Genomic DNA, 18637 nt, shown 5'->3' with positions numbered 1-18637 from the left:
ATCTAGAATTGCATTTCACACCCTCAAGGGCTTTTTATGCAGGTAAAAGAGAAGCTGAGCTTTTGCAAAATTTTCTGTTTACATTAAGCCACTTTTTAGTATAAGTCATTTAGATACCCTGTTGAAGAGGATCTGTCCCTGGACATCTCATATACCAATTTATTGTGTGGCACCCTGTCACCCTGACTCAGCACAAACACTGAACCAGCAGGAGCAGGAAAACCTATGGGAAGATTGCCTGCAGGGAGGAAAATGCTGGCAGATTCTTTTGTCTTTGTTCCACTCAAGCCGTTCCACTTGGGGAAGAGTTTCCTTTCCTCGGGTCTGATGGTCAGCAAGGTAGAGACATAAGGAAGAGCCAACTGTGAGCCAGTTCTTGGTCTCTGATGCTTGCCCCAGGCTCTGTAGTATAATGGTCTCAAGGCAGCTAATAAGGGGATAGTCTGGCTTGCAGCTGTACAGTGAAAGTTATTTGAGTTGACATTGTCTGTGACCTGTAGTTTTGGGTTATCCACTCAGAGGGGAAGGAGGTATCTTTTCCAAAAGACGGAACCACTGGAATGAAAGGGAAGAGAAGGAAATACTTCACCTTCTTAAAGCAAAAGGAATTACTGACCAAAAAGACGTTTTGTAGGAGCCTACAAGCTCCTGAGTCCACCAAGCATTTTAAGCTTTATAGGAAATGAAGGGAGTCTTCACAGAAATTTGACTTGGGAAATTCAGTTAGATCATCTCAACTCTGGAATGCATCTTCAATTCATTCCAGGTCCTGGGACTGACAGGCAGATCCTTTACTGTAAATTTGACAAAGCTCTGTGATCACTTTTTAGTGATAAATTTTTACTTTTAGCTGTTTCCAAAAAGCATAAAGGTTTTATTGGCTAATGTGCGAGTTTCTGTCTCTAATAATTTCAGAATCTGTTGGCTGATGTTGAGTACACTTGGCAGCCAGAGAATTAGAAAGCATACAGTGAACCTTTGATTTGCAAACTGCCTACTGGATGATTTGCTTGGTCAGCAACTAGGGCATTTAATAGCAATCAGATCCTCGTGATAGCATGATTTGCATGAACAAAGGAGCAATGTACTGAGACTCTGCAGGTTCTAGAAACAAAACCTGAGCAACTTGATAATACAGAAAATCATCACAAAAAAGGTATGATTAGGGCAGAATGCACGGCAAAGTGTATTACCTGAGGTTGCTGGTACAAACAGATGCTCTGCCTGAAGATGAGGCTGGAGCAGCAGCTAGTTGAGAAAGGTCTGGAAAGGAAAATCTCAATTCAGACAGTGTGAAGAAACATTCAGCAGTTGGGATAGTGAAGCACTAATACATATAACCAAGGAAGGAGTGGAGTCTCGTGTGGGAGAACCACTAAATAGGCATCAGTGAGGAACAGCTTAAAGAACGTCTCTAAGGGTTCTTTGAACCCTCTGATCTTCTGTCACAGAACTTGGTTTTCTGTATACTTCTGAGTAAAGTCTGAGACAGAGTCAAATGCAGAGCAGGAATTTCTGACTGTGGAATAAGTCCTCCCTGTTTGGGGATCTTTAGAGGTGGCAGATGGCATAACCCTGGGCCCAACCCTTATCTGAATGGGCTTAGCTATAAAAGTGATTTGGAGTCTTGTGCGTGGGAGAATACTTGACTCTTGGCAATGCAGCAGCCTCCTTATTGCCTCCCCTATACCACCACCCTTCTTTCTGTGTGGGAAAGAGGGATTGTGAGTCTGGTGTGTATCAGCTTTTGGAAAATGATGGTTTTGCCTTATCTTTTACCAAATACAGCCCTATGAGCTCTGCAGCAAGTAAAAGATGCTCATAGAAAGTGACATTCTGTGGTGCTTTATGTGGTGTGCTGGTCTAACTCATTTAGCCTGCTTGACAGCTAACCTCTCTGGGAGGCCTCAGCATCAAACTCCAAAACCTGATCAAGTCTGATAAACAAATTTCTTGTATCAGCAGAGGGTGCAGAGTCATTAACCAAGCGAGGGCCCTCCAGCTTGCTGCCAGACTCCACGTGCTCACTCGCTGTGAGTCAGACTTCAAAGGCAGGATGAATTAACAGAACTGGTGAGCTGCAAGCCTGTCCCTGAGACCCTTCTGGCTTGCTAGAGTACGTGTATTTGCAGAGCAGGTCTCATGTCTTGGGATTGGGCACTAAAATGCTTGTTTAATTTCCCAGGACTCTGTCATCAAGGCTGGCTGTATTTGGTACAGTTGAGCATTTTGTCAGGCTGTTGCTTGTTCTGTCAGAGGCGAACTATAAATACACGCGTGCTTCTGCGTTTCCCTATCTCTCACTCTGTAAGAGGAAATGGGCTTGTTTTCATGTGATTAGCAGGCAGAGGAACTTGTGAAAGTGACACAGCTGTACTGTAGAGATGCCAGCCCACAGACTTTGCTGCCAGAAGAACTTAGCTGCCAGCGCTGATAGACCGGAGAGCAGGATTGCCTGAGACATGGAGCGAGAACCAATGCGTATAAGGGAGGGGTACCTGGTTAAGAAGGTAAGTGGGCAGCTTTGGACTGGGTGCAGGAGGAAGCTAACTCTGAACAGTGAAACATACTTTGGGTTTAGTTATTAAAAAAAGGATACTTTTTTTCCAAAAAGAAAAGGCAAATGAACAGAACTCCTTGAGCAGTAAATCAATGTGATGTTAGTGATTATAGAGATACTTGCTAGCAGTTATATCTTGTCAGAATACTACATAAGGCATTTTGCACGTATCTCAGATGTACCTTTGGATCAAAAGATTTGTATTTTTTTTTAAGTAATCTAATGCCCATAGTGGAAGCCTGGCAAGACAGGTAACAGCTTGAAATGGCCATAGGCTACTCAATTGCACCTAATTGCCAAGTTAAACATCTAGAAAGCATAGTGGGATTAAAGAGGTTGGATCACTTTGGCCTAGAGGCAGTGTGTGGGGCCACAGGTCCCTTTGCAGAGAGTGAAGGCCATTTGTCACTGACTTTCTCCTCTTGATATTTTAGGGTGGGGAACAGTGCTGTGCTTGGGGGGTCAGTGCTTTAGCTTGGATGATGTGACCTCCAAGAAATGCGAGTTCACACTTCAGGGGTTTTAGGTCAGCTTAAACTTCTGTTTCTGTATTTTTAGGGACTTTGTGTCATCTGAGCCTAAGAAACAGATAATTTTCTGATATTGTAGTGTGGCAGATGTTATAAAAAGTTGTTCTACCACAGGGAAGCTGGGTGTGTTTTTGAGGTAGCTAATGATTTCAGAGAGCAATTCAAGGAAAACCTGACTGTGTCTACAGTTTTTTAGAGTGGGTGTGACAGCTTGATTTGCAGTCCAGGAAAAGCTTATCTTTCATGAGATGTTTTAGATGAGAACAATATGACCATGTCTGGGTTTGCTGATGGTGTGGATCTGAGACTGCCAGTCTTAACACTGCTCTGCAATGGCTTCCACTGGTAGAACATGTCAGAGTCTGGGCTTTAGGAAGTACTGGACGTGTCTGTTTATGAGCAGAAATACTGTAACCCGTGGTAAACCCACAAACAAAAGGAAATTGCAACAGTTCTTGCTGTGGCCCATCATCTTAATTGATTTCTTAGCAGAAAATTGACCAGTGGGTGAATTTGGACTCTCAAATAATGGTAAATTCTTATTGATGGTTAAATAAAAAAAGAATCAAAAGAAAACAGCATATGTAGTATGCAGATGAGGCTCTTATAGTTCCCTCTTGGAGGTTACAATGTTCAAGCTAATGCACTGACCCCCTAAGCACAGCACTGTTCCCCATCCCAACATAAATATCAAGAGAAGAAAGTCAGTGACAAATGGCCTTCACTCTCTGCAAAGGGACCTGTGGCTGCATGATGACTCCTTTAGGAGGTCAAATCCTTGTTTTCACTTTGCAAGCATAAAGAAGAGGAGGAAAGTACATGATTAGCATTTGTGGAGCACCTTCTGCCCCTAGCGTGGGCTGCAGCGGCTAGAAGCAAGTCCTGCTCTTAATGAGATCTCAGCTGACAGTTTTCCCTCCTCACCCTGTAATTGAACATAAGGTCTTACTCAGAGTTCAGAGGCCTTTCTTGGAAGGTAGGGAAGCAAAAAGGATGTGACAAAGGGTTCATCTGGAGAATAATTTAAAACAAAAAAAAAGAAAAGCTCAGCATGTTTCTGTCCCATTCACTTTTGCAGAAATACAAAATGCAAATATAACTGCCTGTGCCCAGCTTTCAGGTTTACCAAACCAAAACAAGCCATTTTTCACAGCACAAGCGTGGCTGCCTTGCTTCTACCTGCAGCTTTAGCACAGCTCAGCCACCATCATCTGAGGAGGAAAGGCATGCTGTGGATGGAGTTGTAGGAGAAGGAGGATGAATTTAGGTGTCTCTTTGTAACAGAAAGAGCAAGGGAAGCTAATATTTTTGAAGGATGGCTTCTGATTTGGGGCCTACAAATGTTGGTTGTGCCTTGGTAACTCTTCAGAGGGACTGTTGATATTCAGTATATCTAAATGTTCATTTGGCTACGTAGTAAGTCACTTGGTATCTGGGATTGTGACCACAACCAGCTTCAGAAATGGTGGGACCATAGAGAACATCTAGCTAAAGTGCAACAGTCTTAGTAATTCTAGTGGTTAATTGTGCTCAACACAGAGAAACAGGTTGTTCCTCTCTGGGTCCCTGAGAATTTTGCTGTGTGTTTCACTATATGTAGGATCTGGCCTTGTCTTTCTTGCATCTGACAGTTGTGTTTCAGAAATGGGAAGTAAGAGCTTTAAAAGATGAAATGAAGCACTTCAATTCCTCACCTCAGCAGTTGGAGATCTGCAGCAGCCGGCCCTTAAACTGTTCATTACTCTTACAGTTAGTACCTATGTGTCTAGAAATCCAGAGATGTGTGCTGTCTTATCAGACAGCCAGGCCTCAATGACTGACTGTATTGCAGCACCAAGTCCTAAATGTAGCACAGGATGCCCAAGTTAATGAGACAGTCCTAATGTGCCAGTTCACATCCAGAAATGTTGAGGATTACTGATAATATTGCCACTGTGTCATCTTGAAGACAGTGGTTGGGACTGATACTGAAAAGAAACACCTCCTGGGGCAGGCAGTGTGAGTTTTGGACACACTCATGGCTGAGGTGATTACAAATTAATGGTGGTCAGAAAAATAGTGCTTTTTATCTGTGTAGTAAGATAGGTGCTATCTTGAGACACTAACTATAGTTATTTTAGCATTAGTCATATCTTCAGTGGGTATAATGTGAAGAGAGTGATTTATTGAACATAATGTACACAGTGATTTATTGATGCAGGGCAGCATGTTTAATACCTGGAAGCCGATGTGGGTTGTGCTCTTAGAAGATGGAATTGAATTCTACAAGCGGAAGGCTGACAACAGCCCCAAAGGGATGATCCCACTAAAGGGAAGCTCTATTAACAGCCCATGCCAAGATTTTGGCAAAAGAATGGTAAGTACTTTTTCAATAACAATGATTGGCAGTGTACTTACACTCCTGGAGGCATCGAAGGGGCAAAAGGATGGTGGTTACAAAGTCCTTACACACATCCTAGTGCCAATTCTCACTTGTCTTAGTCGCAAGCAGGCTTGGACTTGTGTAGTATTTGAAAGGTGTGTCTGCTCAGGAAAAAATCATGATATAGAAAAGAGATAAATGCTGTGACCCAAATCCCCAAGTAAAGCTGTAATTCCAAACCATTTTATTACCATTTGGTGACTACTTGACCCCACACATTTTGCATTTGTGCAATCTGTATTAATCACACACTGCATTGTTACTACTAGGGCCTTTGCAAGTGACTAAGAGTCACATCTATACTCAGAGAGAAAGAGTAAAACCCAAAATTGATCTAGAGGAAAGTAGTTCAAATGTTGCCTGCGTATTAGGGATCTCTTAAAGTCAAAGGTAGCAAGTGCACAGACAGGTCCCGCCTCCCAGTAAAACACACAGATGACTATAGTCCCAAATTCAGTGTCTGATTTGACAGAAAAAAGATAGAGGAAGATAAATGTACAAACATCCATATTTTGTTATAGGGTTCATTCAAAATAGTTGAACAGGATTTCCAACATGAGCGAAGAATCCTGTCTTTAATCAGTCATTTGTTATTTCAGCAACTCACTTTCCTCACATAGGCATTATACCCTCAGGAATTCCTTTGACAAAGGGGTTCCTCAGAATCTGGAAGACTGTCCAATTACAGTTTAAAGAAATTTACCATGAGGATGTGTGACTGAAGATAGATAGAAGTCTGAGAGCAGAAGGAAAAAAGAAAGGAAGTGTGAGAGTGCATGAGAGAGAAAGCTTCACTTTCTCATATGAGTGAAGAGAGAATTATACCTGTCCTTAGGTTTTGTGGTACGTGGAGTCAGGAGTGGAGTGGTAAGTGGAGTAAGGGTCCCTGGTGTCAGGTTTGGACCTACTGGCTTTCCTTTTTCTTTCCTTCATTTTTCTTCTACTTTCTTTTATTTTTTCTTCTTCCTGCAGTCTCCATATTTATATATTAAAAAAGTTGATTCTTATGAAGTCTTTTTAGACTTACATCCTTTAAGAAAAATGGTCTCCTGCCTCTTTGAGGCAGTACAATAAAAGGATGAGGCAGAGAATAAAGTTTGCTGTTAATTCTGTGCGGAGTCATTGTAGATGGCTGCTTCTCCTGGGAACAAAAGCTTTTAGAGGGCTGTTACCTTGGTAATCCCACCCATAGCAGGATCATCAAGAGCCACCTGCTTTTCCTAGTTCTCTCTAGGTACTGGGAGTTGTCCACAGAAGGAGACTGTATTGTCATACCTGGAAGAGAATTGCACAGTCATATGTTCCCACACCATCCTCATCATAGGTTTTGTGATCCCTAAGGTGGCAAGGGAGATTGTCCAACTGATTCAGAAGGGTTTGAGATTGACCACTAGTTGAACCCATTTACTCTTCCTTATTGCTAGCTCCTGCCTGAGCCACCCTTGGGCATGGCTGGGCAAACCTTACTGGTTGACCCCTGCAGCTTCAGACCTGATCTACTGCTTCAGCCCATGTGGCTATCTATGTGTCAGTGCATTGTCTGGGCACTGGTGGGAGCCCTTAGTTACAGCACTTGGCTTTACATCTTTTGTAAACCATGAACTAGACAGGTGAAGCAGAATTACATCTGGGGACTAGAGTGCAGGGCAGGATCATGAAATTACCAAATAAAGGAACAGAAACTAAGTATATCTGCACAAATTTGGTTCTAATTCTGCCATTTTGAAGCCATGTTCCTACATTATCTAATTAACAAGCCTCAGCACAGCACTCCTTACTCTATTTATGAGGTATAATTCATGGGGAGAAGGGTGCTGTATCCAAGAGTATCACAGATCCTATATTATAATGGTAGAAATCAGTAGAATTTAAGTTTTTCTCACAAAACATTCCTTTCCAAACAGTTTTGTGGAGGTGGTTTTGTTGTTTGGGTTTTTGGGGGGTTTTCTTTTGTTTTTGTTTTCTTTTTTGATTGCTTGGTTGATTTGGGTTTTTTTGGGTTTTTTTTAACTCCTACCAAGGCACTGACATCAGTATTGGTCTATAGTAGGAAAATGTCAGTAACAGTAACACATTTAACAATAATGAAAAGATAATCAACGAGCCTAGGTGCATTCTACAAATTAGGCAGAGAGGTCTGAAGTATCTGATGTCTGCTGAAGGCAGAGTGAGAGACATCCTCGCCTGCCCAAAGGATTGCTTGAGGATGCAGCAGTAAGCAGAAGATGCATAGCATCTGTATCAAAGCATGATGAAGTCTTTGAGGAGCCTTCCTTTGACTGCAGTGGACATTATGCTTCATTGTACTTTATGAGTTTAAAGAATGAGATTTACTGTAGGCTTCACTTTAGTTGATGGGGCTTTTTCTGGGGGAGAATAGAGAAAAAAGGAAGGATCTCAGACCTGGGGGTTGAGGCACCCAAACCACCTTTTCATAAGAGAGATCTGATGCAGAGTTTGCTGAAGTCAGTGGAAACAATCCAAACAACTTCAGTGGGTGTTGGGTCAGATCCTCCATACTGAGTTGGTGAGACCATTCTGCAATTACATAGACCAGTAGCCTTGGAGACATATTTAAGATTTGCACTGTTCAAACAGTCAAAACTTCAACATGCTCATTCTTATGAATGACACTGTCACTGGGATTGTACACAAGCAGTGCCTCTGCATTCCATCCTGCCTTCTCACTGCTTGCATGCCAAAACATATAGTTCTTCCTCTTATGGGAATTATTCTGGTTCTTACTGGTTTGCATACATTTGCTTCACGTGGCTAGAAATTAATGTATATTTTTAGGACAGGAGTTCTGAAGGTGAAAAGTGGGATAATTCTTATTAGTCAGTTTTAAGTCCAATCTCACTCACTCAGGCCCAGTTTGGAACAGAGACTGTTGAGCCATGGGCAGACATTTATATTCATCCGGATAGATTTAAGCTTTTTCATTTGGCTTGTGTATCTGTATCAGGGCCTAGCTTGAAACCTGAGGATACATCACCAACACACATTTACTAAATCAACTGCCAAAAGCAGGTGCTGCAGGGAAAGGAAGCAATCTTGGATTAGTTAAACAGAGAGATAACCTGTTCAGAAGAGGCTGCAACTGCATATTTTGAGATTTTATTTCAAAATGCATTCACCACCGTTCTTGATCTGAAGTTTGATCATTGCTTAATGTGATGTTAATTCTGCTATAATCGAGCTTTCTCTGCTTTCCCCATGGCTTTCCTGTGGATAGCATTATCATGTATGGTTGCTTACAGTCAGGTACATTTGACCTAGTTTATAGTGAAATGTTGGTGTTTAGTCAAGTCTAATGGTCTAATTTCAGATTGTTGGTTTTCCCTTTGGTAAAAGCTTGCACTAATGATTTGGTATTCCATTCTGTTAATCTGGTGTGTGAGCATGACTCTTGGGTAGTGGGATTTCAAGAGATCTGTTTGCTTTTCACATGCACCATACGTTGTTTTTCAGGATATAGCTCTTTACTGCATAATAGAAAAGGTAGGTGTTTCTGGAAATATGAATGGTGCCGGATAAGAAATGGTTACCTCTTTACTGCATAATAGAAAAGGTAGGTGTTGCTGGAAATATGAATGGTGCCAGATAAGAAATGGTTAGTTTTCTGTCTGAAATGGATTTTTGAGGACCCACCGCATTGTAAGTTTGAGATCTGTCTTCCATGAAAGCCAGTGGGACCTTCCACACAAATTCAGGTGATCAGAACTTTTCAAATGGACAACAATCTGAAGATGCACGTTGGGGATGTTCAGAAACGTGCCATTTACAGATGCAGGCTTCAGCAGACTCATTCAGTGTTTTCACTCAGAGTTCACTGCTGTAGATTCACCACGCTCTGCTCTTTGATGGTAGCCTCTGCTTTACTTGCCCTCATAAAGCCATGCTGTTGGCTTGCTGATTAGCCTGTCACTTTTAGAAGCCTGCTGAGACAGAACCTGTTGTACTTATTCTAATACAGCTATGGAACAAATTATAGTTCTGTTTATAAAGAACTGTATTTTAGAGGAAGTGGAAACCCTCTTGCCTGAGAAATTAGATCCTGACTTTCCATTGAAAAGATCACTGGATGAATATGAGATCAAACAGTGTGAACTTTGGATTTGGGTTTGTGTTTTTTGATTGTTGTGTTGGGTTTTTTTTTTTTCTTATTTTTCCCCAGGTTGGTGTTATTTTTTTCTGCTTAGAATTACCTTTAAATGATCTTTTCTCATTTTGGGAAATAGTTTTTCATTGTTGCTACTGTGTTTAGATAGGTAGTGATCATAAGATGCAGCCAAGGGTTGGATGTACCATCTCCCTACCAAGCCCTTCAAGGTTTGCTAGGCTGCAGATGTGTACAGCTGCTCTCCACTGTGACTGTCACCTTTTGTCCCCTTGTGAATCAGTAGCTGAGCTCCATGATGTGGGTGGGTTTTCCCTCCCTCAGACTGACCACATCTTTAGAAGCAGTAATAGAAATGTATACCCACTGTAAGCCTGCAGGGCTGGGCACTTCAGCCTCTCGGCTGTGTTGAACTTCCCAGCCAAAGTTAAAACGGCTGCTACGTCAGTGCCACTCAACTTGGCTGGACTCACAATGTCAGGATGTTCAGGGTCACTCAGCAGGAAACAAGAAGAGTCAGTTTCCTGCACTGTCTGTCCATGCTTTTCTTCAGAGGTGTTTTAAATGTAACTGTGGGTCTAAGGCACTTTCAGTAGTCCCTCAGGTGCAGGTAGGCTGTATGTCATGGTGGTACTGGGTTAATTGCACCCAACTGGCTACACTAAAGTGACTTCTAAAACACCCCATCATTTATCACTCCAGTTTGTCTTCAAGCTCACTGCAGCCAAGCAGCAGGACCACTTTTTTCAAGCTGCCTACCTGGAGGAGAGAGATGCCTGGGTCCGGGATATCAAGAAAGCAATTCACTGCATAGATGGAGGCCAGCGGTTTGCCAGAAAATCCACAAGAAAATCTATCAGACTGCCTGAAACAATCAACCTGAGGTTTGTTCTCATAGCTCTGCTCTCCCTTTTACTTCCATCTGCAGGCAGCTTGCCAGACACATAACCTCTGTCTGGACGAGCTATGAGCATGTCTGTCCATGCTACCTCTCCGGTTTCACTCAGTCCTTTCTGCGTGACTAACAGTTACAGAGCTCAGAACATGGCAGAAATGAGCTAGCAATGAGAACTGGGGAAATCATTTTCAGTACCTCATCTTTTACCAAAACATGCTTATTTATCAAAGGATTTTGCTGATAAGGAGATTTCTGAGCACACTGCGATGGAAAAGGAGACCCCGGCCAAAGTGTGTTTCTGCCAGGAGAGGCATTTTTATACAGTATCTAATCTATTGTAAAAATATTTTAAAGCTTTTGTTTGCTTTCCAGAGGAACGCTGATGTTAACCTAGTTTTTGGATGGTAGGGTAGAGTGGTGCTTGCCAGAGAACTTGGAACTGGCAAATGGAGAAGAAGAGATAAAGGGCGCACAAAGGAAGCCGTTTGTCAATACTTACGAAAATTAAGGACAACTTCTTGCCTCTGAGCAGTAAATACCAAGATACAAATGAACCTGCAGTGCTCCTTGTAAGACAGTAAAACTGCACAGGGCCAAGACCCAACTAAATCTCACTTCTCTGCTTCAGCAGAGGATCACTCTGACTGACAGGCCAAAGGACATAGCATGTGACATTTAATATTCATCTTTCTTGTCATTCCAGACCTCCAAGGAATTAGAGTTCTGAGCAAGTGAAAGGCAGATGTGAGGAAGGAAGTCAAGCCAGGGTTCACTGAGGTTACCTGGGGCCTCTGAGACATGCAGTCTTTGGAGATGTCACAGTGACAGGTTTTCTGCTCAGCCAAGGACCTCTGGGGGAACACAGTGCAAAGCAGTGAGCTCCTTATTGGCACCAAGGCTGTGGGGCCCTTTGAAGGTGCCTCAGGAGTGGGTATTCACTTATGTTCACACTACAGTCACCATAATCTGTTCCATTTTCAAAATATGGAGGTGTGGTGAACCACTTGAGCACTTGCCCCTCTGCTCCTCTAGCTGTGACAGAGGCCTCCAGGCTTTGCAACATGAATTTTTCAGGAGATTAAACTAAGCCATGCTGTAGCTCTGCAGAGAGTAATAGGCCAGCAAAACACAAAGATCCTGTGAATGACAGTGATATTATTGCACAAACTGGCTAAAGATTTTTATTTGCTAAGTTTCTGTGGTTCTTTTTGTGCACAGTGCTTTGTACCTCTCAATGAAAGATCCTGAAAAGGGAATAAAGGAGTTGAAGCTGGAAAAAGATAAAAAAGTGTACAATCACTGCTTCACCGGTAAGGAGCTCTTGTCCTGCTTTTTCATACAATAAAAGGAGCACAGGGCCGAGAGGATACAGGTAGATAAAACAGCTCTAAGCTCTGTAGAGGACAGAGAAGTTTGAGGAGAAAGCCAGACAAATATTTTCCTGACCAACACTGGAGGTGCTCTAAGGATGAAGCTTGAAAAAGTGTTCAGTTGTGGCCATGGTAAACAAGAGAGGAGGAAGCAATTTAACCAGTGCCAGAAAGACTGATGCAGATCTTTGTAGAAAGTTGCACGAAACACTTTTAACTCCAAAAGAATTATTCCTTTCTGAATTATTCATCAACAAACAGTATCACATTGTAGTTTGTGTCTTGCTCCAAGTTAAATGGTTTGTGGCTGATATCGTTTGTTCCTTTGTAACCAGGCACCACTGTGATTGACTGGCTCGTGTCTAGTAACTCCATCCGAAATCGCAAAGAAGGCCTGATGCTTGCCTCTTCCCTCTTGAGTGAAGGCTACCTACAGCCTGCAGGGGATACGTCCAAGGCTGCTGCTGAGGGACTGTCGGACACCCCCTTCTTAGATCTCAGTGATGCCTACTATTACTTTGTGAGTGTTGCGTTCTGGTTTTTTATTGTCTCAGATGTAATGATGCTCTGCTTTTCCCAGGCTTCTTGTTGGGTTTCTTAAGTCCTGGAGGAAAGCCTGGACAGAAACAGAGAGATCCATGTTAATTGTCTTTCTCTACAGGATATTCAGAGAGAACTGCCTCACTTTAATATTTGTAAGCAGGACATTCTTTTTCTTGTACTCTTCTAAGTGTCAACTGGGTGCAGAGTTCAAGCTGGGTTCCTTATAACTTAGGCTTTGTTCCTTGTAATTTCGCCAGTGACCAGAATTTAACCATCAGTTCCTCTGATGATTCAGTGGGAGGCAAGCAAGTAATTCATTATCATGGGGCTTCTTGGAATGACACAAGCTACAACCCCTTTTTTTTTTCCTTTTGTGCAGAGCCATCCAGACTGACTCAGAGCATGTCCCACACGCATACACAGCTCGCCTGTGAGCAGAGAAGTGTTTAATATCTCCCAATAACACCTGTCCGGGGGAGTTTACCCAACCTTTTTGATTTGTTGCTTCAGATTCAGTGGATTGATTTAGAGAACCTGCAAGATCACAATCACAAATACTGTTTTAAAGATGTTTGGCTTATGAACTTACACTAACAAAAAGTATGCCTTCTGTCACATGAAAATGCTTGAATGTTACAATCCTCTTTACCACATAGAATCACTTGATTCTTCCATTACTTAGTTTTCCTAGAAAGTGTCTGTGGCAGGGATGCTTTGACTGTGCTGTGATGGAAACAGAGACATGGCTGATGAAAGCAGCCTTGTGGCCATCACAGTTCCTGGCTTCCTGGGACGCTCCTCCTAGCAGCCCGTGTGTGCTCTGCTTGCTTTCAGCTTTTTTCTAGTTTGACTCAATACCAATATGGTGTGAGGAGACCACAGCAGGTCAATGTCTGACTTGTTACCATACAAGTTGGCAGCACAGATGTTTACTCTAAGCCATATGAATGGTTACCTACATTTACATCATTACCAGCCTGCATTAAGGAGGAGGGAAGCCCAAGGAAGCCAAAAAGAAGCCATGTTTGTACATGTACATAGACATGTGGCAGCTGTGTAACTTATGAATTTTCTCTTGTGGTCATGCAGCCAGACAGCGGGTTCTTCTGTGAGGGGAATTCTAGTGATGATGATGTGGTCCTGAAAGAAGAATTCAGAGGCATAGTAGTCAAACAAGGATGTTTGCTGAAACAGGTCAGTATTGTATGTGTTCCATTTTGCCACTGGGATGATGTTGCATGGATACAGGTTCACACTTTTACAACAGAAAGCTTTAGAGAAGGGAGAAACTACGCTATGCCATCTCTGCACTTGATAGGTTTCATCTCTGTCCCTCTTGCCTTAGCACAAAGAATGCTTGCTGTAGCATGGCAGCAGGGCTTCTGCCCAACCTCGCAAGGTTTATTGCTCTTACTTCAAAATAAGACAGGTTACAGTTTTAATTATGAAAGGGTGCTAAAGCAGGAGATGTGACAGTCATTGGTACAATGCAGAACTGAACTTGGGTAAAAAGGCCACCAGTCCAGTGTCCCTCTGGATTCACAACAGGATTCAGTTGCCAGTTTTCACAGGCTTTTTCAGTGTACCTGAGCGAAAGAGTCCTTTCAGTTACTGACGTTTAATTCTGTCCCATCTGTAAGATGACAGGTAACTGCATACGTTTCATTTCCAGCAAAATTTCAAGCAATGTGGTGAATGTGATGATAAGATCCTTACTTTTGGGGCCATTGCAAGTAGATATTAGTGAATGGAAGACAAGACCAGGATTCTTCAATGAAGAGAATAGTTCAGTTGAAAGGGACCTACAATGATCATCTAATCCAACTGGCTGACTACCTCAGGGTTGACCATAGGTTGAAGCATGTTATTAAGGGCATTGTCCAAATGCCTCTTAAATACTGACGGGCTTGGGGCATTAGCAACCTCTCTAGGAAGCCTGTTCCAGTGTTTGACAATGTTCTCTGTAAATAGATGTTTCCTAATGTCGAGTCTGAACCTTCGCTGTTAAAATATTCATTGGAAGCCTAAGAACTTTTGGGTGGTGCTCATTTGTATTTCTCTTGCTCAATCAGATTACTCAAAAGAAATGGAAGCAATTAGATACACATCTTTGCTTTTACCCTGTCACATTCAGGACTGCCAAGTTAGTCAGAGCTTCTTTGCAAACAGCGTAGCTGATTGAGAAACTAATACTTTGAAATGCTGAGAGGAAGTGATTTGTGACAGTCTTCCACTAGTGCTAGTCAGGATTTGGTCACCCTTGGTGACCTGTGGATCATTGCTTAGAAGTGTTACTGCTTCTGCTGAGAATGCTTTCAGCAGATCTAGATTTGTCCCACCCATCATTTCAATCTTGAAAACAGCAATGAGGCATCTACACCCCTATTGGAAGGTGATGTTATTTCTGCTTGAGCTTCTAGGCCAGGAACCCTCCCCAGGGTTCTTAAACCAGATAAGCCTTTTCTGTTGTTAGGGTTTTTTTTGTCTTTGCAGGGATAGAAGGACCTTCAGCTCATCCTTGCCAGTAGTCCCCCGTACCTTCCTGCAAGACGTTTTGCAGCCATGTTTTCTGGCAAGCATTTAAACCCAGTTCTCAGACACCTCATGTGAATGTCACGACTATCAGGCTATGAAATGTGTTTAGGGGAATCTCCCATGTTGAAGCTGTTCTGCTTCATACAAAACATAAAAACTGGAGTGAAAGCCCAGTTGTTGTGCAAAACAGTGGGATGCAGTGACTACTTCCTGTCCAAAATATTTAGCTTTTTTCCTTTTGTATTTGCCTGTTATCTCATGTATGGGCAAGCTGACTGTACGCGCTTGCAGGTAAAGCAGTTCGCAACATTCCTGGTTTTTAATTTTCCTAGGGACATCGGAGAAAGAACTGGAAAGTGAGAAAGTTTGTTTTAAGAGAGGACCCTGCATATCTTCACTACTATGACCCAGCTGGAGTAAGAGACATTTGGTTTATTTCCCTGTTTGTTTTAAAGCCAATACTTTACAGAAATATCCAAATGGAGTATTTGCATGGGAACGTGTGATAGGGAAGACCAAGCAGTACAGTGGAGCTGTTTGTGCTCACATGACCTAGCCATCCTCTGGAAAAGCAGAGTGGAGGATGGTTTCTGGGGCTGCCAAGTCAGGGAGGCAAGTGCCACCCAGACCTGGGAACAGGTAACATTGAGCTGTGCTCTCACCTCTTCTCTGTGATTAGTTAGAATTAATGTGTGCTCTCATTTGATTAAAATGAACTAGGTGTTCTTCTATTTACTGTGACATTGAAAAACAAATTACAGTTGGCACAAGGCTTATATACTTTTCATACCTTTATTCGGGACATGCTAAATACTCTGCAGAACCTGAATTCCAGACCCCGAAAGAGATTTCTTATTTCCCTTTATCATACCCACCACGTTCCATGTCATGCATAGGCTGAGGATCCCCTGGTTTCCCACATGACATACCAAGTCATCGCATGTTTTTGTTTCCATCCTGGTGTTGTAGCCACATATTAACATATGAACAGTTTCAGAAGTGTTGAATTTCATTTTGATTTCTTGTCCTCATCAGGGAGAAGAACCACTGGGAGCAATTCACTTGAGAGGCTGCGTGGTGACAGCAGTGGAAGATATGCCTGACTGTAAGGAACCATATTGAATTAGCTGTATAATACATTTTTGGTACATTCTTTCAATCTGCCTGAAATCACAAGTGGTTTTTACTCAAAAGCAATCTATGTGCAATGGTCCAGTAATTCTTCTAGTAACTAGTCTCTCTATTGATGTCTTAATTACTGGAGAATACTATTATGGTAAAGGTAACTAGGGAATCTTGTGTTTTGTAAGTTGTTCAGAGAAGACCTGTCAAAAGGATTACACCATCCCTTTATTAGGATAACTGGCTTTAGACAAAGTAAGCTGAGTTTGCTCTTTTTAGCTGATGAGTTTGGGATGGAACATTTCAATTAGAAATGGTTATGCCACAACTTATTACTGTTCGCATTCTGTTCCCTCCCAAACCTAGAAGTTGTGGGAACAGCAATGGCTAAGCATTGCTGCAAGAAACAAGAAACACTAATTCCATGCATTCTGCTCTCCATGCGAGTGGCAAACTCATACCCAGCAAGGAAGTCTGTTGGCATCTCAGCATGTGGTGACAGATACGAAAAGAGACAGAGATTCTGGATGTGACATGAACTTGAATGTCTTGATTTGTAGCTGGCAAGACACAGAAGGGTTTCGTAAATCATAGAATGGCTAGAGTTGCAAGGGACCTTAAAGATCAGGGGGAATATGGGGAAAATGGGGAATATGACATGTCTGCAGGATTGCAGACCCTTCCATGGTTGGAGATCAATTAACCAGAGACTCTTGAAGGTGAAATGTGCAGAATTCATGGGTTATTTCTCCGAGAGAGAGACCTATCTCATGGACCCAGTCTTGCAATTGGTTTGTGAAGGCCTGATCAGGCTCAGCTTAGAAAGGAAGGAAATCCCCTTACGGTGTGTAAAGGAAGAAACTTTGTAAACACAAGGTACTCTTTCATATCTGACTTCCCTGTTTCTCTTCCCTGTAGCCAAGAAGTATGATGTTGACAACATCCTCTTTGAAATTATCACAGCAAATGATATCCACTATTACTTGCAAGCAGCCTCATCCGCAGAGCGTACGGAGTGGATCAAAGCAATTCAGGCAGTTTCTAGGACTGGAAAATGAAGATGAGCTGCCAAGAAGACAGACAACTGAAATTAATAACTCAAAACACCAATTATAGCATTTCACTTAAAGAAAGCAATATCATCCAAAAAGGCATCCTAAGGCTTGTGGGCTGGGGTGAGGGTGGGCAGTAAGTTCCAGTGCTATAGTGGGCACTAACAAAGTACCATTTTTCCACTCATGTTATGGTAATATTTGACTAAATTATAGCATAGAACATGCCATAGTAGCGTGTGCTGCTTAGAGTAATCAGTCCACCTTGGGAAGGTGGTATTTCAAACCTTTTTGTGCTGCCATAGCTGGTAGTGAGAATTTCACCATTAACAGGGGACAGGGCCATGTCACTGACTGTGAGGAGCTGAACTAGTCACCATCCAGCCTTTGTTGCATTTCAGTATTTTCAGATACTTCAAAGTCTTCCCAAGACAAACTTTACACTTTCTTCTTTGCTAGATCTTTTTGCTGCTTGCTCACCTATGCAAAAGATGCCATAGATTTAGGGAAAGAAATCACCTCACCTGGAAACCTGATCCACTCTTTTATAATGTGTCAGTATTAAGGAAGGGAAGAATGCAGACAACTATAGAAACACTGTGTAGAAAGCAAGTACAACTTGATGCGATGACAGCTGTATGAGGAAAAGTTTCTTTCCACAGTATTTCAAATATGAAGCAATCTTAGTTCAAGTTCTTTATCTCACCTGATTTTGACCTTTGCTAAATTTCACCACAAGACTCTGCTCTAGGACCATTGATTTCCTTAGATCTCCAAAAGTAGTAGAGTGTCAGGTACTGCTGATTTGACCTGTATTTGAATTAAGAATCTTCCAGGAGAAAGGAAAGGATCCATGGGTTACCTACTTGAGCTACTGATTGAAGTGGGTTTGTTCAGGTTTTTCTTTTTTAACCTCCAGCAACATACTCAGTCCTTGGTTCTGTGCCATAGTAGTATAAGAGGAACCTTGCTTGCTGTAACTGAAATAAATGTTATTTGACAAGATCAGTTTACCTGATCAATCCTTATATTGTTTTCTGACTGTATAAAGCTTCCAAGTCTAATTTTATGCAGGAGTTGAAATTAAAGTTAATGTCATATTCTGCACGTAGGCTGTTCCTGATGCAGACTGATGTTTCTGAGTGCAAGTACACTTCAAAACTTTTAAAACTCTTCCTGGATCTAATGAGGTACCTTATCCTTAAGAATTCTTATTCAGATCTCCTAAGACTTAAACATAAACATGGATCTAAAGCTTCTCTTCAATTATGCTTAATTACACCTGTATCTGAGCTAATGAGCCTGAAGGTCTTTTGCCTTAGTAGCGCTTGTCACAAAGGAAACACAGCCTTGCAGGGGCAGCAGGCTGACAAGGCCATCGCATCGCCATGTCTATTTAAGACATGCAGGGGAAATCAGCTTCTGGCAGGCACTTCCAGTGTCTCCCGCAAGCTGACAGGACTGCTGAAGCCTGGTCTGTCATTC

At 42.2% G+C, this 18637-nt stretch overlaps 1 protein-coding gene across 1 annotated transcript; it reads left to right on the top strand.

The window, feature by feature from the left end:
• The first annotated feature begins 2435 nt into the window (after nt 1-2435).
• Nucleotides 2436-17267, top strand: PLEK (pleckstrin). The gene is made up of 9 exons (XM_010010624.1): nt 2436-2510; nt 5291-5446; nt 10335-10516; nt 11749-11840; nt 12236-12420; nt 13533-13637; nt 15311-15394; nt 16014-16083; nt 17019-17267. Exons 1-9 carry the CDS (start codon nt 2463-2465, stop codon nt 17156-17158), a joined length of 1062 nt encoding a protein of 353 aa, XP_010008926.1. The 5' UTR covers nt 2436-2462; the 3' UTR covers nt 17159-17267.
• Nucleotides 17268-18637: the final 1370 nt, after the last annotated feature.

This window comes from Nestor notabilis, unplaced genomic scaffold (assembly GCF_000696875.1).
Source record: "Nestor notabilis isolate BGI_N333 unplaced genomic scaffold, ASM69687v1 scaffold413, whole genome shotgun sequence".
Lineage (NCBI taxonomy): Eukaryota > Metazoa > Chordata > Aves > Psittaciformes > Psittacidae > Nestor > Nestor notabilis.
Note: the sequence above shows the minus strand (reverse complement) of the source record. Positions and strands in the feature narration are given on the sequence as shown.

Excerpts from the sequence above, each read along its gene's own strand:
- PLEK (XM_010010624.1), top strand. The coding sequence starts at position 2,463 with ATGGAGCGAGAACCAATGCGTATAAGGGAGGGGTACCTGGTTAAGAAG. Across the intron at positions 5,447-10,334 it reads AAGATTTTGGCAAAAGAATG|TTTGTCTTCAAGCTCACTGC; the intron begins GTAAGTACTTTT and ends TTATCACTCCAG. Across the intron at positions 12,421-13,532 it reads GTGATGCCTACTATTACTTT|CCAGACAGCGGGTTCTTCTG; the intron begins GTGAGTGTTGCG and ends GTGGTCATGCAG.